We start from the raw sequence: 24,512 nt of genomic DNA, 5'->3' as shown, positions 1-24,512 counted from the left end.
GGAATCGCGACATCAAAAACAGCGACAGGACACGACGTCGAAGTCGCGACTTCAGCGAGGAGCTTTTTCGACAGTGCGAGCGCGAGAGAGAAGGGGAGAGAGAGCGGCCGAGAGATACTGAGCGAGAGAGAGAGCGAGTAAGCGCGTAAGTGAGAAAGAGGGAGAAAGGCTCTCCGTAAACCAGTCGCTTGATTGTGTGTGTGTGTGAGTGATTTTTGGGGTTTGGGGGGCTTTAGCGGCTTCGCAGGACTTTTTCGCAACGGAGAGCCGAGGAGGAAGTGGCGCTGCCGGCGCCGCCGTCTCTGTCGGCGTCGCTGCCTTCCGTTGCGACTGCGGCGAGGACATACACATAAATAAAAAGTCCTTCATTCCGTCGCGACCAGCGAGTAACGGCATATGAGCGCTCGCAGAGAAATCGCTAATCACGAACGGCGGACGACAAAAGCCCAAGAAGAACAGGCAGAGGGAAAAAAGAAAGCAAAAAATGAAAAAGGATTGCCAACAGGAGCAGCAGTTAAATAATTAAACAAGTGCCAGATCGCAAAACAACAGTGTGCAATTTTTTTTTTAACAAGTTATTTTCGAGTGAAAAGCCGTGGAAAACTGTGTGTAAGAAAGGCTACCAGCAAGAAGGCTCAAGGAGCAGAAGAAGGCGAGGCGTCTAGCACAGCCGACCCCCCACCACCCAAACCACCCACAACCTCCCCCCGTCCCCCTCGTCACTCAACGTGTATTGGCACAAGGCGAAAACCGCCACCGCCTCGCGTGCTCTCTCTCTCTCTCTATCGCCCTCTTTTCTCCCACTCTCTTTTTAGTCCTTTCGTTGGGTGTCAAACCAATACACTTGCACGCACACCCTCGTCCTCCAAAAAAAAGAAATAGTAACGAAATTATTGAAACAGCGAACACAACAATAACAACAAAATATCCAGGCAGCTTGCAAGTCACTTGTCAAAATCTAAAAAAACTGTTCTGTTTTTGTTTTTTTTTTTTCGTGACTATTGTGGAAATACAATTCTCAAAAATTCGCAAACTAACGTTGTGTGTGCGTGTCTGTGTGTGTGCGTTTGGAGTCTGAGTTTTCATAACAAGCAGCTCTCTTGGCCACAAAAACCCAACCGCAAGCCAAGAATATGCCACGAAAATAAGCAGATTGATTCTAAACGACACGTTCGAGTGATAGATCCCATGTTGTTTGACTTATTGAATATTCAATAACTACCAATAAAGAAATTCCACCGGGCTAGCGAAAAAATGCCGATAAAGTAAACATTCCCAATATACATAATAAAAAAAAGTGCTGGTGGCATTATTAAAAAAATACAAATATTAAAAACAAGAAAAATCAAAGTGGCAGAGTTGCCACCCGGCGAAAGGACAGAAACTTCAGCGAGTGGCTTTCGGTGAACGGTTTTTTTACTGCTACATATCTCGCGTAGCGCCTCCATCGCTGTCGCTGTCGCAGTCGCAGTCGGCGTCTGCGTCGACGTTGGCAGTGACAGCTCTGTCAGTTTTCAGTTTTTCCTTTTTGCTTCACACGTATGCTTTTTATTTCTCGAATAAAATAACAAAATACAGAAACCTGCAGTGTACAACTGAAAAGCGAGAATCTTTGTAAAAGCGATGCAACAGCAACGACAACAACGACAGCATCACCAACAACAACAAAAAGTGTAGTGGGTCGCACGCGCGACTTGTGTGTGTGAATAATGAAGAAGAAGCAGAAGCAGAAGCAACAACAACAGCAGCAGCAGAGGCAGAGCAAGGCGCCATCTGAAGCGGAATCGGAGGCAGACCGCCCCGGCAGCAACAGCAGCAGCACCAGCAACAACAAGCATTCGCGTCGCAGCAGCGCCGGCAGCAACAACAACAAATAGCAAAAACTTAGCAGCGTTCGGCAAAGCGCAGCAAAAGCAACAAAGGCAACACTAAAACTAACAGCAGCAACACCAATTGCAACTGCAGCACCAGCAGCATCAACAACAACAACAACCAAGCGGCGGCAAGTTAGCAGCAGCAACAACAACACTAGCAATCACAAGAACAACAGCAAACGCTGCAGTCGCAGCAGCAGCAGCAGCAGCAGCTGCAGTAGCAGCAGCAGCAGCAGCAGCAACGCTAGCGTCGGCAGCAGCATGTCCAAAACAAGTAGCGGTAATCCAGCAGCAGCAGGTGCAACAAATGCCGCGAATGCCGCTGACTTCAGTGCTTTCGATTTTAACGATAGTTCCGATAACTCCGACACTCCCCTCGTGCCACGCCCACCGTTCCTGAGTCGCGCCGCTGCAACGGCAGCCGCAGCAGCAGCTGCAGCAGCAGCGCTCAGCATCAGTAACAACAGCAACAATTCGGCGGGATCAGCGGGTCAGCTGCCGCACAGCACGAGCAGCAGTAGCAACAACAATAACAACAACAACAATAACAATGGGGCTAACTCCGTTAACAGCAACGCCAACAACAATAACTATGGCCACAGCAGCAGCAGCTCGCAGAGCAGCATGGACGAAGAGGAAGAGGACGACGAGGAGGAGGACGAAGAGGAGGAGGAGGAGCAGGATGTGTCGCAGCAACAGCAGCAGCAACAACAATTGGCGGCGGAGCAGCAGCAACGGGCTGCAGCAGCGGCAGCTGTAGTTGCAGCAGCAGTTAGTGCGCTGCACAACGGCAACAAGCAGCAGCACTACAACAACAATAATAACAACAACAATAACGGTAACACCAAGTCACGTGATCGCGCCGATCATCATCTGCAGTCGCAGCAGCAGCAAGAGCACGACGATGACGAGGATGACGACGAGGAGGAGGGCGAGGAGGACGAGGATGAGGATGACGAGGAGCAGCACCAGGAGCAGCAGCAGCAACATCAGGGCAATGGGCATGATCTCACGCCCACGGACCTGCGACATGTGATGCCGGCTAGCAACAACTTGCAGCAACAGCATACGCAGCAGCAACAGGAACCGGCTGCCTACGACGATGAGGGGGAGGAGGAGGACGAGGATGATGACGACGAGGACGAGGTGGCCAGCAGTCATCTGGACAGCCGCGCCACCCTCTCCTCCGGCCATCTGAACAGTGCGGCCGCCGCCGAAAGCAGCGGCCTGCACATGAGCGTTGCAGCAGCGGCAGCTGCAGCAGCAGCGGCGGCAGCAGCCGTTTCCGCAGCCAAGCTGAACGCCCAGCTGGAGCAGCAGCAGAGTGCCAATGCCTTGGACATGGCCAGCGGGAGCAGTGCCACGCCCATAGCGCCGCCACCGCCAAGTAGCTTGCTGGGCGGTAACAGCAACACAAGCTTCTCCACGAACAACAACAGCAACCATGCGCTAAGCTCGACGCACGGCAGCTTGGGTCCGGGCGGACAGGGCACCAATTGCAGCAACGATCTGATGGCCACCGGTGGCGGTAACTCCCGCGGAGGTTCCTCCCTCAGCCTGGGCATCAACTCATCCAGTGCAGCGGCGCTGCAGCACCAGCATCAGCAGCAGCAGCAACAGCAGCAACATGGTGGCGGCAGCGGGGGCAGCAGTGCGGCCAGCGAAAGGAGAAAGTACCGCCATCAGAACTACAGTAAAAACATCTACATAGGCACCAAGAACGCCGAGAAGTGGGAGCACATGCGCACGCGGCTGCAGTTCAAGAACGATGTGGAGTTCGTTGCCTACCTTTTGAACCTGGCGGATAACGATACGGATCGACTGAACAAGTGAGTATTGATTTGCTTAAAATAAATTCATTTGCATTGATTGGGATGTGCCCCATATATCAGGTTATTTGTCCCCCTTTTAAAATCTTAAAATAATTGGTAAATAATGCTTTGCATATGCAACAGGTATTTAGAAGTTTGCTTAGCTACCAACAACGCGCAATTGAAAAGTTTTAAGTGATTACACATAGTTAACACATTATAATAATGATCATACGGCAGCGGAAAGCAGGAACTTATAATCATTCTTATATATTTTCTCTCACTTTAAAATAGAAAATTATAGTTTAAATCTATAAATATATTGAATCTGCTATGGCACGATCCCAATCACATTAAGATTCCATTAGAATAATACTAGTAATGAACAAATGCCAAATTATACAAGTTTTAGTGGGAATGTGGTACTATGGTGAATGAATGCATCAAAGAGATAGATGTTTTGATAGCCAGTGAGTATCTAGGAGTCAAGGATGCTTCTAGAGCCTTTTTTCGTGTTTCTATCTTGTTCTGTTAATTAACCTCCTCTCGAAAGGAGAAGACAAAAAAGTGGAATCGGCTGTAAGTGAGAGATATGGCAACGCTTCGCTGGCCATCATTGTTGATAGTTGTTCGCAGATATGAGCCCACACACTCGCACACATGTTGTAGGAAAGCTTTTTGGGCATCTCACACACACACACACACACACACACACAAACACAAGTGCACATGAAGGGGGAGAGAAATCCCCCTTTTTTTGGGGGTGGTGGCTCAAGTGGCAGGTGGCGGCGAAGGAGGCGAAGATGAAGAAGAAGCTCGGTGGGTAGCGGTACAAAAGCGATCCATGTAAAAGCGATTCATGCCCGAATGCATCCTAGCCAGCTCCATCAACACCACCCACTTACCACCCAACATCAGGCTCCATCATCAACCCCTTTTTGGCCGCGTGATACAAAGGCACAAATGCGGTACTCATGCGGTTGCATGCAACGGAGCTTTCATGTTGCTGCCGCCTCTGTGGGCGCCGCTGCTGTATTCCGTATATATTCCGACCATATTCCTCATATTCCACATATTCTGTACTTTCCGTATTCCGTACTATCCGTACGTTGTCGGAACCGTAGTCGGAACCGTAGCCCGCTGTGCTCAACTCGACTCGACTCGCAGTCGCTGCCGCTGCCGCCATGTCAGCGGAAGCGGAAAAAGCAACACACTCACAGGCGCACACAGGCGCAAACTCAAGCAACATGGTCGGCAGTGTTGTTTTTGTTGCTGCCAGCATTTGCATGCCATGTTGCCAATCGCCCAGTTACACAAACACACACACACACACACATGCAGCTACACGGATAAAAAAATGTTGAGCTTAAACAATGGAAAGAATTTAAAACCAAAACAATCCTGCATTGTTTGGTCAGCCAAATCGTCTTTTCTGACTCTCATATTGGTAGCGAACAAAAAAAGGAAATCCTTCGCCAAAAATAATAAGTTAAATGATATTGAAATGAAATAATGTTTTATATTGGAGAAGGCATCCATATCCTACAAATATTGAAGATATTTGTTGTCTAACTTATACTTAAGACTATTTCCATTATTGATTTATCATGAACGTATGCTAAATTTACGCTTGCAAAGTTCCAATTGTATTCCAATCCATGTCTGGTGGACAACCAATCTATAATCCATTTTCGATCAGTGTATAAAGCAGGCAGAGAGTGGGTTGCACGCACACACAAGTGCTTGGGAGGTTCCTTCGTATCCTTGCAACGTGAATGCGTCGCGAATTTTCCTCCCTTGCCCCACATTGCCGCCCCTCCCCCGCTTCGCCCATGGCCAGCGGGCCACACACTTTTTGTTGCTGCTGTTGCATTGCCATTTGGCGCTTTGAATATGGGCACCGCCATTCCCCGCTTCTCCCTGCCCATCGACCTCATCAACCGAATGCAAAATGCCAATGCAGAAATGTCTGAATCTCAGTTGTGTACTTCTCCCTCCAAGTCCGCCTCCTTCTCCTTCTCCTCCTCCTCCTTCTGCTTGTGCTTCTCCGCCTCTTTATCGGCCTCTTCCTTTGGCATTGGCTGGCATACGAAGCGAATGCCACACGAAGGAGGCCGTTGGCAGGATAACACACACAAGCGAGTCCTTTTGGGCTCTCGATTCGATCATCACTGCAGAACACGTTGCACCACATGCGGCAACATAAGGTGTCTGCCTATGTATCTCCAAAATCGAACAGAGAAAGTCCTTGAATGCCCTAAAATAAAAATTTAGAATCATTAATGATGATTCTTTTTATTCAACTGCCAATTGAACAGTGTCGTAAGTTATTTGTGTTATCTATCTTGTCAGAATATTCAGAATATTCATCAAGGAAACTTTTAAATGTCTTCTGCCACTTTATACCATCTTTGATTCGAAATTGAGAACCCTACAGATCATTTTACCGCATTTTGCCATGGAATCTGTGGAATGTTTGACTGCACAAAGATTCTTCTTCTTTCGGCATCCGCACACGCGTAGACTTTTGCTCACTAATCAGCAGGCTCTTTTTCGCATCTCCTTGTGCGAGTGCGATTCCCACAGCACACACATACATACAATAGATAACAGCCCGCCCATCAACCTTGCGCCCACCATTCCCAGGAATCCGCCCAACTCATCGTACCGCTATTTCCTTCGTTGCCTTTTGCCAATTCGCATTTCGTATACGCCATGTCGCCAATTTCTGCGAATTTTCGCCAAAAAGCACAAAATTGTTGTGCGATTGTCTTTGTAGCAGTGCGCGTGTATTAGTAATGGTGTGCCGTGTGCTTATGTGTGTGTGTGTGTATCTGTGTGGGTCTCGTTTGTGTCGCTGACTGTGTGCTTAATGCGCCAACGAGCACCGCACACGAAACAGAATCCCAAAACTCCCCAAATCCCCATTGAGCCAAGCCGCCACACACACACCCCTCACCACCCAGCACCACCCACACAGCAACCACCCACCGCCCAACGAATCACCTCCCCCCGCTGGGCCTTCGAGCAGCACATTAATGGTAGAGACACTCGCATTCACCAGAATAGGAACCCCAGCCCAGGGATCCAAGTGCCGAACCCCCATCGTCAGATGATGGAACTGGAACCAGGAGCATGCTCGCTCTCTCTGCGGTCAAAGAAACGCGATGGGGGTGGCGGGGTGGCAGTGGCTGTGGAAGTGGCAGTGGTGGCAATGGAAGGTTGAGACAAAGTGGAGCAGGGTAAGTGGATACCGGGGGGAAGGCTACGATTGCAGAGATGGAGATGGCAGGGGATGGCTGGATAGAACGGTATCGTTTGCTGTTGCCGCTGTTTTCGATATTGTTGTTATGGTTCTAAGGTGGAGGATTTAATGAACGATAACACAGGGACGTACAACGACAGAGAGAGAGAGAAACTGAAAGGCGGGTGCGTCGAAACGTCAGGGGAGATGATTAGGAGCAGCAGGGGGGGTATCGGTGTGGTGACTGAAATCGTATGGCAAGGAAACCATGTGGCATGTGCAGCATCAACTAGAGTTCAATGCGACCGCTGATGAATTTCCTCCGCATGAATTCAAAACGAGCGAAACTCAAAAGTTGCTGGCTATCGTCCATGTAATTGCATTGCCCCCATGCAGGTAACCAGAAAAGGAAAAAAAAGATTTCCGTAGATTACCCAGCAACTACTAGTTGCTGGCAAGTACATAAAAAAGTGTGCTTGAAAAATATATATATATTTATAACTAACATACATCTATATATGTATACCTCCCACTCTGGGCAAATGTTATAGATATAGGTCGCATCTATATATAACTTTTTTGTTGGAGCACTACTGCACCATTAATTTACACAAATAAGTCCCAACTATAATGACATTCCTGGGCTGTCTGGACTCTGCCACCATATTCTTTTGTCCTGACAGTGGTCCAGACTTTCTTTATGGCGATTCCGCCGATTCCGTCTTCCACCCAACTTTTGACCCCCCAAAGGGACGCGAAACAGCCGGCAAAGCGTAAGCAAAATTAATTAAACGCAAAGGCGACAACAACGTGTAAGAACAGTGCGAATTGTAGAGAAGCGAAAGATGGGCAAAGAGGAGGAGAGAAGGAGGATAAGTTCTGCTCCTGGCAGAGGGAGGAACAAGACCATACACCAGAAATAAATAAGTCCCAACGACCCACTTTCGGATGGTCCGCCAACTATCGAGCTAAATCTTTAATCCGTCCACCGTACGCTTTTCAAAACTAATCCACTTAATAGAGTTATTTCTTGGATAAAATATGTATATGTTAATACATATGTTAAGTTGCTCAATTAGCGTTCCGTTTTGCTTTCGAAACTAGTTTTAAAAGAGCTTAAGCATTAGAACTCATACACTTTAAATAGGTATTGAAGAAACTAATATGTGACCACTTATAAACTTTTTTTCCCATCCCTTTCTATTTTAGCCTGCCCCCGCCCTCCCCCGCGAACACGCCCACAAAAGGTTTCGATGGCAACTTCAAGCTGGAGCCAAATCTCAGCGCCAAGGACTTTGCCACCCCAGCCGAATCCTCGATCAATGGCAATGGCAGCGGGAACACGAGCGGAAACGGAAATGGTGACTCCGCCTCGGCGGCCTCTATTCCCATGGTCACGCCCACCCCGCCACAACGCAAGCGCTACAAGAAGCGTGTGCAATTCACCTCGGAGACGCTGAACGGATTTGCGGGCAAGACCAAAGGATCGGGATCCGGCGGAGCAGGAGCCGGATTCAGCTACGCCAAGTCCAAGAAGCAGGAGGCCAAGGCGGCGACAGCGGCACTTAAGGCCAGCGCCGCAGCGGCTGCGGCGGCAGCCGCCTCCTCCGCCCTGCCCGAGGTCCTCGACTGTCGCATCGCCGAGAAGATCAAGAGCGAACTGGAGGCGAACAGCAAGGAGTCCCTGCCGAATGCCCTGTGCCTCAAAAAAGCAGCCGCTGCAGCGGCGGCAGCAGCAGCCGCAGCAGCAGCAGTCGCTGCAGCGGCCAATGGTAGCGAAGAGGAGGACGAGGACGAAGACCAGCCGCCACACCCCCACCTACTGCCAGTTCTGCCGCCCGCCGATGCCGTCGATGGCATCACTGCCAGCAATGGCCAGGCGGGCAACTTCCATGTGCGCTCCAAGTCGCAGGGCTCGAAGAAATCTCAGGCGGCCAAAGCGGCGGCGGCGGCTATGATGCCACCCAATTCCTACGATGAGCACGACGACGAACCAGGTGCCGGATTGGGCGGAAACGACGAGGACGACGACGATGACGAGGAGCTGGACGAGGAGGCGCTGGCCCGCGAAATGAAAATGGAGCAGAATTTCGTCGAGGAGGAGGACGAGCACGACATTGCCTTCCGGTCGCATCAATCCTGCCGCGAGTGCTCCATTGCCCACGATCACAAGCTGTGCCCGCTGCGGAACGCCTGCGGCAATGTGACCGATGCTGTGGATCTGGGCGAGTGGATAGAGCGTCGGAATCTGGAGGCCCTGGCCAAGCTGAAGGCCGATGCACAGCGGCAGGCGAAGCGGGCCAGCGGACGACAGCGGCACGAGGACGACGACATGGAGGATATGGAGGACATGGATATGGACATGGACGAGTCGTCGCAGCTGTCGGAGCTGGAGACCAAGCCGCTGATCACCTTCGCCGAGGCCTCCGTTCCGGCGGAATTCGAGCTGCACAACGTGGAGCCCAATGTGACCGGCGTGTTCGCGCGCACAGAGGTGAGAGCATTCACCAAACTGGGCCCACTGATCGGACAGCCGGTGCAGACCGGCGAGGTGCGCGAGGGCAGCGACATGAAGTGGATCTTCGAGATGTGCGAGGCCGGGGCGGACAAATCGTATTTGCTGTGCTGCGACAATCCCAACGCCTCCAATTGGCTGCGATTCGTGCGACCGGCTCCCAGCTACGAGGAGCGTAACGTCAACTTGGTGTCCATCGATCGACAGGCGTACTTCGTCAGCTGCCGCGATCTGCGGAATGGAATGGAGCTGCTCTACTGGAGCGACGACTGCAACACCATGTGGCGCAAAAAGCACACGGAAAAGACGAGTATGTATCTCAAGAAATAAACGTATATCCTTTGAATCCTTCTGAAGAATTCGCGATTCGCTTTTTACTTGCTACCCAATGCTTTCTCCATCTTCTAGAGACATGGACTAACCAAAGTTTTGTTTCTATCCACACAGATTGCGGCGGCTGCAATCTGAAGTTCGAGCACCCACTGTATTATCGCACCCACTGCTCCGTCTTCCACGATCCCTCGATGAGCCTGACCATCCGCAAGTACCATTGCAAGGTGTGCGGCGAACCGGTGCTGGGCAAGGATAACATCATGAAGCATGCGGCGGAGAAGCACGACGGCAAGGGGGCATACCAGTGCCAATTCTGCAGCAAGTTCTTCCTGCGCCTCAACTACCTGGAGATGCATCGCACCTACGGATGCGCCTCAAATCCAAATCGATCGCGACCGGTGTGCGATTTTTGCGGTCGCAAATTCTGCCAGCCGCAGAAACTGAAGGCGCACATTAAGCGCATGCACAGCGGTAAGTTGCCAGCGGAACGATTGCAGGATCCCAAATTATCTAGACCGTAACTGTGATCGTACACCCATGCGTATGCGTAACGTAACCCAATATAACGTAGCCGCATCGTAGGCCAACTGACTGCCATATCGTATGTCGTAAGCTCGTGTCTAGTATATAGTATGTCGTATCGATTGTATAGCATATATAGCATAAATAGCGTATGTCGTATGTATACCGGCGAATGCCGTACAACTGCTTTGCATAAATCAACCCACTTGTATTTGATGGTACCAACAACAGCGAATCGAGTTCACAGTTTCCACAATGATTTCTACATTTTGTTTACATTATCCAACCGGAGTATATAATTATTAAAAAGTAAAGCACCATTTCTTTTGTTTTAAAATATGTAATTCTGAAGTAAACCTTTAAAAGTCGTATTTTGTTTAATAGTACTTTTAGTTCTTTTATAATTAGAATTAGAATTTTATTTATTTTAGTAAAAATTTATATAAATTTTAAGTGGTAACCGTGACCTTGATTTGCCCATATGAACACACCCACAAAAACTATAGAACCACACAATAATGTTAAATGAACTAATATCGTATAAAGTCGCTTAGCTATAAAACTAGATGTACTAACAAAGATACAACACCTCAAAGTCACCACCACAGCAACACTGCGATATGTGTAACACTAAAAGCATCTGCGATCGCTCATTTCTTTGGTTGCTAACTTTTTTGGTTGTACATCTGCTAAATTGGTTTATTATATCTATTTACTTAACCTTTATCGGTTGGTTCTTTTATGTTATGTAAATGCTATAAATCATAATTGAAATATCGTATATTGCATTCACATCCTAGATTCGCACTGAAGTGACTGAACTTGTTTGATTAGATATTCAAAAATTATACAAAATTATAATGGATAGTTAATGATAAAGGAAAACAAGTCGGAATTGCAAAAAAATAGTTGCCAATACTAATACTAAAGTTTATAAGAATTCAATACATAAAATCAAAGAAGCTTCTTGCTGTTTAATCCAACTCTCTCTAAAATTTGCATTCATCAGTTCGAGATAAAGGTTTTTAGCATAAAAAAAATATATATATTTACAATTATTCCAATATATCAGTCCTTCAGTCATAGTGCATATTGAGTACCAATCCAGATCGTAGCCTGCATTGTGTTAACGCTTTTAGTGAATGATTTGCCTTGGTTGGAATTTCGTTTTTATTTGCCATTTGTTTTTTTTTTTATTAGAGTATGGCCCAAATCCGATTTTATGATTGCTATAGCCCAACCCAACCAGATCCTACAAAAGTACCGATAGTCTTGTGATTCGTGCCTTATGTGATTCGGCTTTTGTTTTATGTTCGTTGTACGTTCGTTGGTTCGTTCGTTGTTGGGTTGGTTTCTGGTTATGGATTATCACTAAGTTGTTCTTTCAAAATCACCACAATCCGAAATTTCATTTTCTTCATACAATTTCATTTTAGATATGGCTGAAGTTTTACGAGATTTTCAGTGTAAATTATGTTCAAAACTTCTAGGATCGCGAGCGGCACTGCAGCGCCACTCGAAGGAGGTGCACAGCCGCAACTCGACGGTGGTGAGCTGTCCGCGGTGCCAGAAACTCTTCCAGAATCGCAGCAATCTCAAGATCCATATGCTGACCCACTCGGGCGTCAGGCCGTTCAAGTGGGTGCACCTACAATGCATTCTCATCCCGATGTTGTGGCTATACTAATCATATGATATATCCGTTTTAGATGCGCCGAGCCGGAGTGCAATGCGGCGTTCACCACCAAGCAGTGCCTGCAGTTCCACTACAAGAAGGTGCACAACTACACACAGGAGCAGATGCCCAAGATCGAGCGGAGCGTGGCCTACACCTTTGATGCCTATTCCGGCGGCATGAAGGTCGATTTTCTGGGTAAGCAGACGGCGACGGCTACGCCGGCGTCAGCGGCATCGGCGCAGGCGCAGCCACGCCCTAATGCGGCCGTCGTCTCCCCCTCCTCGTTCACAGAGCAAGCACCGCGACGGCGGCGCAAGAGCCTCGAGGACCAGAGCTCCATGCTCAGCGGATCGCTGCAGAGCGACGCGGAGTTTAGCGATGACAACCTATTCGAGGCGATCAAGAAGAGCGGCAAGTCGATCAAGGACCTGTGTCGCAACGAGCCCAATCTCTCGCTGCTCAGCTCGAAGATCTCCAGCATATTCGGCGACAAGGTGCCATCGGCCACGGCCTCCCTTTCCGCTTCCGTTTCGGCCGTCGCCTCCTCGGGCGCTCGCAAGCGGAAGCGCAAGAAGGAGCCGGTCGTGCCGGCCCAGCAGCAACTACATCTCCATCAGCAGCAGCAGCAACAGCAACAGCAGCAGCAACAGTCGCAGCACCAGCAACAGCACCAACAGCAGCACGCCCAGCAACTGCAGCACCAACAGCTGCAGCAGCAACACGCCCAGCAGCATCAGCAGCAACAGCACCACCTCCACCAGCAGCACCAGCAGCTGCATCACGATCCGCAGCAGCAGCATCCGCAGTACCATCCGCACCAGCTGCACGCCCATGCCCTGCCTCACCAGCAGCAGCAGCAACAGCAGCAACAACAGCAGCAGCAGCAGCAGCTGCACGGCGATCCCGACGACGAGGAGGTGGAAAACGCACGGCTGGAGCAGGTGCGTCGCAAGCAGAATGCCCAGCTGAGCCTGGTCGAGTCCTTCCTCACCACCACCGCCCAGCGATTGAGTGCCCAGCAGCAGGTGCAACAGGTGGTGGCGGCTGCGGCGGCGGTTTCGGCGATGGCCGGAGCTGGCGAGGATCCCGCCAAACTTGGCCACATGATGGGCCACATGGGCGTCGGTGTGGGCGTGGGCATGGACGAGGAGGAGGACGACGACGAGGACGACGACGATGGTGGCGGCGGTGGTGGCGGTGGCGGCGGTTCGGCTGTGCAACACCATCCGCACGTTCACGCCCACCAAGCGCACCACTCGCACGTCCATGCGCACGCCCACCCGCACCACGCCCACTCGCACGCACACCCGCACCAGCATCCCGCCAGCCAGGGCGCAGGCCAGCAGGACTACCGCCATGCGGCCGCCATGAACGCCGCTCTCGGCCAGAATCTGGTCGTCAGCAAGGGCAGCAAGAAGTGGATCCAAGAGGTGCAGGACTCCAGCGATGTCGGCGGCGAGGGAGCGGGCGGTGGAGGCGGTGGTCCGGGCGACAGCGGTGGCCCCGGTGGTGGTGGTGCCTGTGGCCAGCTGGCCGGTGGTTCCGGTCCAGGTCCGGATCTGGGATTCGCTGTGCCGCCGACCGCCGTCGATGAGCATAGCAAACTGCTAGGCCAGAACCGTGACTTCCTCGCCCGCCTAATGAGCAGTGCCAGTGCCAGCCACGCCCATGCTCACGCCCATGCCCATGCCCACGCCCACCAGCCGCATCAGACGCACCAGCAGCACCAGCACAGCGCCCACAGCCGCGAGGAGGACGAGAACAGCTCCTTCCTGGACGTTGTCGAGTCGAACAACAATGCAGCAGCCGCCGCTGCCGCAGCAGCTGCCTTGTCGCACTACGGCGGCGGAGCGGGCAGCGGGAGCGCCGGCGGTGGCAGCGGTGGACAAACACCAACGGGTCCTGCGACCGGCGGCGGGTCCGTCGCCGGCGGCGATGAGCCTCAGATGCAGATGAACTCCCTGGCCCACTCGCAGTCTTTCATGAGCTCCTTCTACAACAATGCCAATGCGCGCGTGGGCGGAGTGGGCGGCGGCGTGGTGGGCGTGGGCGTCGGCGGTGGCTCCTCGTCGGCAAGCATGCTCGTGGAGGCGGCCCTCAACTCCGTTGGCAATATGATTGACAGCGAAAGCAGCGACCTCAAGGTGAGTGCCCATATGCCATGTGCCAATTGAAAAAAGTCTATACAAAAACACCTCGTTGAATTTGTAACAAAATTTCCTATCGATCTGTATTCAAAATTGAAAATACAATTTTTTTTTGCAATTTTTTACCAAATTTTGATAAAATTGAAAATTCGAAAACTTGCTAAAAAAAATGGATTTGCGAAAATCGGCAAGATATTGATGAGGATAGTTAGCTCTATTAATTAACTGCGCGACCCGTTTAAACAAACTTATCTTAGAAGCACTTTTGATATATAACACTCGTACATTTCCCACAGGTACCCACCGACAACCACATAAACAGCGACAGTCCCATGAGTGCCCACGTGGATCCCGAGTCGCAGCGCTTTGGAGCGGGCAGTGCCGGCGGTGCGGGAGGAGGAGGCGGTGGTGGCGGCGGAGGAGGAAGCAGCGGGGGATCTTCGGGCGGTGCGAATGGAAGTGGCATCGGTGGCGGCATGGACAACCTGGAGAACGAGCTAAAGATGATGAAGAATCTGGGCAGCTTTCCGATGCAGATACCACCGCTGCCGATGTTCCAGGGTGCCTGCAATATATCGCCCAGCGCCTCGACGCCGACGAATCCGCAGAGTAACCAGAATCAGAACGATGTGGATGTGGATGCGGGCAGTACGCCACGTCCGCAGCACCCGGACTCAGATGGATTCTCCTCGTCGCACCACCGCACACCGCCATCGCCACCGCCGATATCACCGGGTCGAGATTACGGCGGTATGTTTGGCGCTGGCAATGGAGGCGGTGGTCCCGGATCGAACAGCACTCCGGCGGGCAGCTCAAGCGGTGGCGGCGGAGGAGGAGGCGGTGGTGCCGGTGGTGGCGGCGCCAACAGCATGTCTGCCTCATCGCCACTGCCCGCCCTCCAGCCGCAGAGGAGGAACGCCTCCAGCGTGGGCAGCACCTATCCGGAACACGAGCTCATCTCGCCCGCCTCATCGCCGAGCATACCGCGCTACAATTTCAACGGCGACATGATGCGCCACAAGCGAGCGGTCCAGGAGCAAGAGCATCAGGAGCGCCAGCGGCAAAACATCTCGCGGCACAACCAGATGTCCAGCGACGAGGAGAACAGCATAATGCCACAGAACAGGTGAAAATGCTCGTCCTTTTTTTCCACACTTTATTATTAGAATGAATAGTTTTTATTCATAAATTATTTCATATTATGTGTTTTTTTTTTCACAACAGCGCTGGCCAGGACATGCGCATGAAGTTCCCGCAATCGCAGATCGACCTGATGTACTCCAAGTACGAGAGCATGGCCAGCAACCTAAAGTACAACAGCCAGGACCTGGACTCGCCGGCGGAGTACCGCCAGGGTGGCGCCGGCAACGGTGGCAATGCGGCGGCCAGCGCAGCAGCGGCTGCGGCAGCGGCGGCCAGTGCCGCCAACGATCTATCCGATCTCCAGGGACTGGACATGAGCTCCAGATCGAATGCGGCGAGCAGCAATTACCATCATAACTTCCAGTTGCCGAGCAGTCGTTACCATCACCACATCTACGACATACTCTCCGATCGCGAGCAGCAGAGCCAGCAGGCTCAGCAGGCGGGCGGTGCTGTGGTGGGCGGCGGTGGAGGTGGTGGTGCCGGTGCCGCTTCGGTTGTGCACCAACAGGAGCACGGTCATGGCCAGCACCATGCTATGCAACAGCACCAGCAGTCGGCGGCCGCCATGCACAACATGCTCAGCGAGCAGCTGGGCGAACAGGAGCACGACCAGACCACATCGGTGGATCTGAGCCGCACGGCCAACTATGTGGTGTCGTCGCCACCGCAACTACCCTACAACCATCCCACGCATCACGATATGCTGCGCATGGCCTCGCTGGATCTGACACCGAATACGGCCAACATGGCGGTGGGCAACAATCGCTCATTCCTCTCCTCGCAGATGCAGCACCAGAGTCGCGAGAGTTTGGAGCACCATCGATTGCTGTCGACGGTGGAGCAGCATCGTATACTGGCCGCCTCCAATGCGGCCGATCAGCATCGCCTGCTGGTGGATCCCACGGCCCATCTGCTAATGGAGCAAAACAATCGATTGCTGGGCACGGCGGATCAATCACGCCTCCTGGGCGAATCGGCGGCGGCAGCGGCCCAAAATCGCCACATGGCCAGGAGCTTTGGAGCCTACCATCAGGTGGCGTCGAGTAATTACCATCCGGGCGTTAGGCCACCGCCCGTTCTGCCATCCGCCAACCATCACGCCTCCAATCCGTCGAACTACCACCCCTTCCCAGCCTACTACTAATCGGGAAACGGGAACAGGGACGTTCGGATTAAAGTGCACTTTGTGGGCTCCAAGTGGAGGACATCCTGAACCGCGCCAGCGAAATGCAGTAGTTTAATTCATAGTTTGTTTTTTTTTTTTGAAATCTTTTGTTTTTTGCAGATTTCAAAGAACTTATACTTGATAATATGTATTATAATGCATAATAGTTCTCAATAAAGGGTTCGCAAAATCAAATTTAAATAAATGAAACGATAAGACGATGTTACGAGACCCATATTCTTTTTACTGATTTTTTTAAAAATAGTTTAAAATTTCATTTTAATGTACCTTCAAGCTGCAACTGCGATTATTATTTTTAAATTTTTGTCTAGTCAAAAAGTATGTGCATTTTAAGCGATTTACTTAATCCTCAGAAACGAAATTATAAAATTTCGAATGTTCATTTCGAAATGTGTGCCAATATGTCTAAGTGTATTTTATGTTTCTCTGGCATTGGACGGCTGGCAAGTCGATTTTGTATTTGTACACAATAATAAGAAAAGAAATATGTATAGTTGTATAGGAAGCATAATTATTATAAATATATATAAATATAACCCAGATATGAATGCGACAGAAAACATAGATAACGATAAAAACATAAGCCTGATGAGAACATTTTTTTAAACACAAATTCGCCGCTGAGTTTGGATAGAGAAAAAGGTATAAATGATATAAGAAATGATGTTGATAATAATATTTTTACACCAAGTGAAAGTAAATGCATATAAACGAGTACAAAGTGTTACAAGAGGACGGAAACTTCATGATCCCAAAATTCGGCTTTCCAATCCCCATCTTCAGCTTTTCCCATCCCAAAACTGCAAGCTCAGCGATCCAAAGAATACGAGTATAAAAAAAAGGCGGCACAAGAAGATGCACACTATATATGTAAAGCAGAATATACATAGATACAATATGCGACCGATCAGGAACTTAGCTCAAGCATCTTAACACTTAACGGAATGAGTATTCGAGTATTCGAAGTCTTTTTTTTGTACTTTTTAATTATACATAATACGTATCCAGTATGGTATAGGGGCTATATATCGATATAAACTACCCATAACTGTACTAAATGGTATTTGTACAACTAAGTTATGATTTAATGTAAATTATTAAATTTATATAAGAGCGTAGATGGCGATAAAGGAGAGGAAATACAGCATAATGAAACGAGATATACACCACATACAACAAATGAAAATAAAAAATAATAAATAAAAAACAAAAAACCAAAAACCATGATAATAACTATAAACAAACACATTCAAACACAAAGAGAGAAGGGGAGAGAGATCGCTGATCTGATTCACATGATATATATACACCTATATATGCATATGGCGTAATCAAATTATCGATTATTAATAAACCGTAAATCGAACAATTATTTGAAAGGAAACCACAAACCCACCGGCTTTTCATTAACAATCTCAGAAACCCAGAAAATTTTAACAAATTTTAACATACACCAAAAATTAGCCGTTTTCTCCCGGAAATCGCTCGAGCAGGGACAGAAAGGGACAGCACGACCATCGGACCCAGCGCCCCATCCCTTTCTCGCGCCCGTGTCCATGAGCGAGTGCGAGCAGGACACCGCCAGCGCCGCAGCGCCAACCAGCAACCATAATGAAGATGGAGATAACGAAGAAGCCGGCAGCGAAGCGGCAGAATTCGTATCGCTGCCGCCCCCCCTCGAACCGGAACCGATCAAACAGCGCCACCCGAAGAGCCAGCCAACGGACGAGGCGCCACCCGAACCGCCGCCCAACGAAGACGAGATGCCCCCGCCGCCCCCGCGAATCGGGAGCAGTCAAGCGGGCAGCAGCGTACTGATAATGACGCCCGACGAAATCATCGAGGCCTACGAACGCGCCCTGCAGGTAGAGTTGTCGAAGCCGATCAACGAGCTATCGATATATTTACTTCGATTAAGTTATCGCGATCAATTTGGCAGCATAGATAGAGCTGATCGATGAACTCATCGCCAGTAGCATAACACTAACACGCACAAAAGACATAATCACTTTATATAATGTTTATGCCTGGCTATGCTTATCGACACTATCGAAATGATCGATCATAGAAATATTTATATCGACTAACAGATGGCAATCTTATATAAAATGACGTTAGTTTTTATTATAGTCTTATGAGTTAATCTATTAGACCATCGAAATCTGTATATATATATTTGTGATATTCATTTAGAATATTATTTTCATTATTATTATAAATAATTAATTAAATTACACACAATAGAACAAATTATATTGCGACTATCTATGAGTGATTTCAATTCCACCACCAATATTTTTGGCGTGGAATTGGGAACACTCCCCTAATGCGATATATAAACGAAAGCTGACAACCCTATTGTACCGCTCGCTCATATCCCCCACCACTCATCCCCACCCACAGGAGGGACAAGAGGAAGATGGAGAAACCGATGGTGAGAAAAAGAAAAGCGGCTGGCTGAACAGGCCGATCAGTGTGAAATCGACGCTGAGAGCGGTACGCGACGGCCTGTTGTTCGTTGTCGGCGGTTTTCTGCGTTTCGTACGACGTCTAGACATGCACGGCGGCGGTACGGGCAACAACATCAACTTCGTCGAGGGTCTGATCGACTTTTTGGCGGGATCCCTGGGCGGAGCGGCCCAGGTGTATGTGTCCCAGCCCCTCGACACGGTCAAGGTCAAGCTGCAGACCTTTCCGGAGGCATATCGCGGCATGTTGGACTGCTTTTTGAGCACATACCGCAAGGATGGCGTACTGCGCGGCTTGTACGCCGGTTCCGTTCCGGCCGTATTCGCCAATGTGGCCGAGAATTCGGTGCTGTTCGCCGCCTACGGTGGATGCCAGAAATTCGTTGCCTTCTGCGTGGGCAAGGAGACGGCTGGCGATTTAACCACCGTGCAGAACGCCTGCGCCGGTTCCCTGGCCGCTTGCTTCTCCACACTGACCCTCTGCCCCACGGAGCTGATCAAGTGTAAGCTGCAGGCGCTGCGCGAGATGAAGAACTTCGTTGAACCGGCTCATCCGCAGGACATACGAACACCCTGGACACTGACGCGCTACATATGGCGGACCGAAGGTGAGTGTCCTTGATTTGCATCTATCTGTGCATCTTTTGTATCCAGATACTTTTGTATCTATATGTCCATTTTCTTGATAACTACACCACAATATGTAACTTTCTTTAAATTAAAGGCCATATAACGTCCGAGTAAGCATTCCGAATATAACCTTTCAAGCATATTGAATTGATCATGATTCTGATGTTCGTTTGAGTTTATGAATGGTCAGCATATCTGAGTGAATTAAAGGTGGTACAGTGCACATCATAAATAAACTCAACTGAACTAAAAGTGAAGTCTAAAAAGTTAATATGCTCCCTTCAACCAGAGAACCCAAAAATCTATAATTAGTTTCATGCCCACTTAGAAGCTATTTGCAATTCACTGTGGCGTGTCTTCACTGTACTAGGGCACTACTAAATGCCCAAATTAAGTGGAAATGGTTATATCGAAACACTATGTTTCACAACGATCACATTTATCCCGGAATCTTTTGGGGGGGGCGTAGCCTTGGGCAACCGGGAAACCGATTGTTGTTGTTCTCGTGCCTCGAGCGGTCCGATTAGATTATCTCCGCGTGGCTTTCGGCGATCTGTTCCTCCTAATAATTCACAATTATCGCATCGCAGTGCGCGATATAAACACAGATACGCATCGCACCCATACAAATGAAGCACTCCACATGGTCGGGGATCGGATCCACTTGGTGTTGCCGGATCCATCGACGTTCTGATGGCGGTTTAATTTAACTTTCGATTCAGATACATAATTGTAGTTACGATCCTAAAACATAATTTCGATGGGTAATTATACCTAAGGCGATTAAAAGTGGCTCGATTTGGCCGACCTTATCGCTTGGCAAAAACTTATTATCGCTCATTCAATTACAAAACTTCAGCATTCATTTTGCATTCAATATACAGGGACTTAAATGACGCCTGTGAATGCCAGGGTAATGCGATCTTGAAAACGTTGCAATGTTGGCAATCTTTAAGAACTGCAGATCGCCTTTCTTTAAATACCCTAGAAATTGTAACAAAAATGTTTAATGGGTCTACTGTTTGTCTGACATACGAAACTATAAACTTTTTATGATCTAATTTGTCTCAAACTTAATCTGCGGGACATTAAATATTTAGAAAATAGTGCTTTTAAAGGCCTTTTTTTTTAGAATATTTTCCAAATTGCTTTAGCAATAAACAGGAAGAATAAGCCATTGAAAAGCAGCTAAGGTTATAAAAAGCCCAGTCAATCCAATCTAATCGAGCACGAGGAAGGCTGGCATTCCTCTCGTTATTTTCCAAAACATAAATATTGAGTATTTACTACGCAGATTGCGAAAAGCGAATTAGGGATTTCTATGGAAACTGATAAGACTATTCATAGCCACATAGAGCCGCAGCTCGAAACATGCCACGCACAGCAGTGACGTAGTGCGAGATAGATCTGTACACATCTAGGGTATACTGGTGGTGTACTACTACAAGTACTACAAGCTGGAAAGCATCGGGAAACAGGGAGCGGAACGTGCAGCTACGGCCAATGCACATGGTTGGGCCACTATCAGTCAAGTGGAAATTTACCGATGTAATGATGCCCCACAATTGACAGCCTCAAGTCGGCAGATCATGAGCACGTTTCCGTTTCGCCTTTGATTGATGTTCCAATGCGAATTTAATTGATAGCCCCATCCTCACGTGTCCATCTTCGCTATTTTCTTAGCTACCATTGGTCTAATCCGTTGATTAATCTCTTCTCCGCAGGCATCAGAGGCTTCTATCGCGGATTGAGCTCGACTTTCCTGCGCGAGATGCCCGGATATTTCTTTTTCTTCGGCAGCTACGAGGGAACCCGTGAATTACTCCGCAGGTGAGTACAAACAAATTCCATAGAAGGAGATTAATGAGTTTAATGTTTACGAGTGAACAACAATCGTTCTTCTTCAGTTATCATACTAATTAGCAGTATAGTTATATTTAGTCATTTACAGAATTTGTTCAACAATATCTTAACAAAATCCTTAGCTGGACAGATAACTCGATCTTCGTTAGTCTATTCAAATGAAAGATGTTGGACAAAGTTAAATAGTTATTTACATTGGCATAATTCTTATTTTCCTTTGCAGGGATGATCAATCCAAAGATGATATTGGACCACTGCGTACGATGATCGCCGGCGCCATTGGAGGCGTCTGCCTCTGGACGTCGACGTTTCCTGCAGACGTAATTAAGAGTCGCATACAGGTGAAGAACCTCAACGAAAGCATGTTCGCCGTGGGAGCGGACATAGTCCGTCGCGAAGGTGTCCTGGCACTCTATCGCGGCCTGCTGCCATCTGTCCTGCGCACCATTCCAGCCACGGCCACCCTGTTCGTGGTCTACGAGTACACCAAGCGAGCGTTGAGCGCCACCCTCTGACGACGGCATCAACCATACAATGGATCGCGACGAACGGTCCGCTGCGGTCCGATTGCGGGGATCCGGGAGCAAGACGCTGTGCTAGTAGTTGTCGGCCGCGGGCGGTCATTATTAAATATTCGATAATTATTGCTTTTTTTTCTAGATAATTAATAGATCGTAGTGTTGTGCCTGTACAATGTTCAGATAATGCTAATGACTGACTAATATCAATTCTATTGCCGTTTTTATTTCCTGCTAAATTTTTGCAATTTGGCTAAGGCGGCGTTTCAGAAAGTCCTGGCGGTCAGCTGAGTTCTCCAGTTCCCGCCACTCGTGCCAATAGATCTGTGGAAAAAAGCAGGAAAAGATTAGACAATTAAATAATTATAATAATACAACCCGCAGTCTAAGAAGAAATACACAATTGGTACATTTAAATAGGTGCGTTTCGTATAAAAAGAGAAAGAGAGAGAGAGAGCTTGTGAATAAAAAGGATGTAAATTCAATTAAAATAGAAAGAGATAGAGAATTTCATATGCTTGACCATACTGTTCGAAGGATGAGAAAGTTTTCATTTTAATATAGCTTACATAGGATAAAGCAAAACTTACCACCAGTGGCTGATGTCCCAATTGCCGCAGCTGCCTTAGCTTCATATCCATTTGGCCGGTGAAACGATCCTTATCGCGGATTACGTTGTTCCAGCCGGCAATAACGATAACCACTGTGACCAGCTGGTCATCCGCAGCCTTTCTCTCACCCAGTAAGTGCTTCCGGGTGAGAATCTCACCGCTGTAATCCTGACAGGCCTCACCATTTATGGACAACGCCTTCCGTTGCCGGCGGTCGTAGCACAACACTACATCGCATCGATCGTATTGCGGCAGGATGTGCTTGAAGGTCACGGGACGGTGGATCATGGTGATCGCATCCCGTATTTCCACTAGAATACGATCGGTATTATTCAGCTTGAAGCGTCCGTCCCGATCGGGGATGTACTGCGTGTAATTGCGGCCCATCTGCTGTCGTTGCTTCTCGGTAACCAGTGCTCCCTGGTATTCCGGCCCCAGGAGGCGTGCGAACCCATCCAAATGGAAGTACTCACGCCCGGGCAATCCGCTTGGGTACGCATGCTTCAGGAAACGCGGCTCCAGTGCCACGCCCAAAAGCTCAAGATCGTAAACACCACGCATTGTGAGAAACTGAAGGCAGTTGGAGAAACAACGAGGATGGCGCAGTATCTCCTCTATACGCTGGCGCAGCAAATCGGGCAATCTCTCCGCCAACCGGCGTTCCACTCCCGACTTAGTTGTAATATTGAAAAGGGCCATTACCAGACAAATTCGCTCCATATCCTTGAGGCGGGCAGTCTCTAACTCACGCTCGAATCTCAGCAGTATGCGCTCCACCAGTGCATCATTGCACGTTTGCAGTTCACAGCCCAGAAGAGCCATGTGCAGGCACGTGAGGAGGGAAACGCGATCCACTTGCGACTCTAGAGCGCTTAACATCTTCTTTAGCGGCTCCACTTGTGGCAGCTTGCTGCTGTACCGCAGCACCTTGAGCAGCGCTACCAGGACAATGTCTTCCACGGTGTCCAGCTCGCTGCCTAATCGCTGATAGAGTTGCGTTAGCAGCTCCGGATTTCTGATAGGCGTCTGTGTCTTAAAGAAGCCCATGGCCATTACGCCCAATTCGGACAGCGTCATTTGATCCACGCAGCGGGCCAGATTCAACTCGAAATCGAACATCTCGAAGACGGGTCGGCGCAGTAGATTGCACAGGAACATGGAGTGAACGAGCTGTTCTGGCGGCAGCTTTCGCAGCTTGCGGCCGAGCTTTTTCAGCGCCAGCCACACGTACTCGCCTATCCTGACCAGACCAAGACGATACCAGGCATCGCTCACGAGTAGCAATTGTTCACTGGACCATCGCTCGATGCGGCGACAGCACTCGATGTCCAGGGTATTCCATATCTCCATGTAGTTCTTGGCTTTGGGCGATTCCGGTACGGGCAGCTCGGCCAAGGCACTAAGCGATCCAAGAAGTTGTTCATCCGTAAGGCGATGCAGCTGCTCACAGAAGCAGCGGGTAAAGGCTTCGTAGCGGCTATCGCTGATCTTCAGTTCCATGCGATTACAGTGCCTCACCAGGCCTAAAAAGTCCGCATAGAGATCGGCAGCACTGGCATCTGGCTGTGGCCGCATAAAGCCTTCAGATGCGGGCAAATCCTGCCAGGCGGAGTCCCGAGGACGCAGTATTGCATACGGTTTGAGAGAATCCATCAGGATTCCATGGGCGAACTGATTCTCTCGGTCCGCAAATATTCGCGCTGGTGAAACGATCGTCGTGCATACTTGGCGGCGCAGACGTCCCACACTTCGCCAGAGGTAGTTTGTTCTTGCCCACATGTTTTAGAGCGATATTTGGTTGTAAATTAATTCAATTCAATTGAATTTGAATGGAAAACGCGTTATGAAAACATTCGTTGAAAAACCTGCCGGCTAAACAGCTGACTGGTAAGCAGCGTTGCCAGAACGAAGAAATTGGAGTGCTCGCAAGTGGGAGAACTTAACGAAATATTCTGCTCTCAGCGCT

General features: G+C 49.3%; 3 protein-coding genes across 6 annotated transcripts; 2 read left to right on the top strand and 1 right to left on the bottom strand.

Moving 5' to 3' along the window:
- Positions 1–384: 384 nt before the first annotated feature.
- CG43347 (uncharacterized protein) lies at positions 385–17,934 on the top strand. Of its 3 annotated transcripts, NM_001272495.1 has the most exons (10): positions 385–609; positions 1,579–1,842; positions 1,966–3,703; positions 8,139–9,754; positions 9,892–10,248; positions 11,736–11,937; positions 12,009–12,172; positions 12,269–14,121; positions 14,421–15,250; positions 15,349–16,662. In NM_001272495.1, exons 2-10 carry the CDS (start codon positions 1,710–1,712, stop codon positions 16,412–16,414), a joined length of 7,959 nt encoding a protein of 2,652 aa, NP_001259424.1. In that variant the 5' UTR covers positions 385–609; positions 1,579–1,709; the 3' UTR covers positions 16,415–16,662. The 3 variants fall into 3 exon arrangements, with proteins under 3 accessions (NP_001259424.1, NP_001138185.2, NP_572640.2); NM_001144713.3 differs by having other exon boundaries at positions 1,589–1,842; positions 12,009–14,121; positions 15,349–17,934; NM_132412.3 differs by having other exon boundaries at positions 11,790–11,937; positions 12,009–14,121; positions 15,349–16,637.
- Positions 17,861–22,429, top strand: CG1628 (uncharacterized protein). 2 transcript variants are annotated; one of them, NM_132411.3, is made up of 4 exons: positions 17,861–18,321; positions 18,860–19,532; positions 21,279–21,384; positions 21,641–22,116. In NM_132411.3, exons 1-4 carry the CDS (start codon positions 18,013–18,015, stop codon positions 21,930–21,932), a joined length of 1,380 nt encoding a protein of 459 aa, NP_572639.2. In that variant the 5' UTR covers positions 17,861–18,012; the 3' UTR covers positions 21,933–22,116. The 2 variants fall into 2 exon arrangements, with proteins under 2 accessions (NP_572639.2, NP_001259423.1); NM_001272494.1 differs by lacking the exon at positions 17,861–18,321 and having other exon boundaries at positions 18,929–19,532; positions 21,641–22,429.
- Positions 21,406–24,453, bottom strand: CG2124 (uncharacterized protein). The gene is made up of 2 exons (NM_132410.3): positions 22,526–24,453; positions 21,406–22,259 (listed from the first exon to the last, which is right to left on the bottom strand). Exons 1-2 carry the CDS (start codon positions 24,323–24,325, stop codon positions 22,170–22,172), a joined length of 1,890 nt encoding a protein of 629 aa, NP_572638.1. The 5' UTR covers positions 24,326–24,453; the 3' UTR covers positions 21,406–22,169.
- Positions 24,454–24,512: the final 59 nt, after the last annotated feature.

The sequence above is a fragment of the Drosophila melanogaster genome, chromosome X, assembly GCF_000001215.4.
Source record: "Drosophila melanogaster chromosome X".
Lineage (NCBI taxonomy): Eukaryota > Metazoa > Arthropoda > Insecta > Diptera > Drosophilidae > Drosophila > Drosophila melanogaster.
Note: the sequence above shows the minus strand (reverse complement) of the source record. Positions and strands in the feature narration are given on the sequence as shown.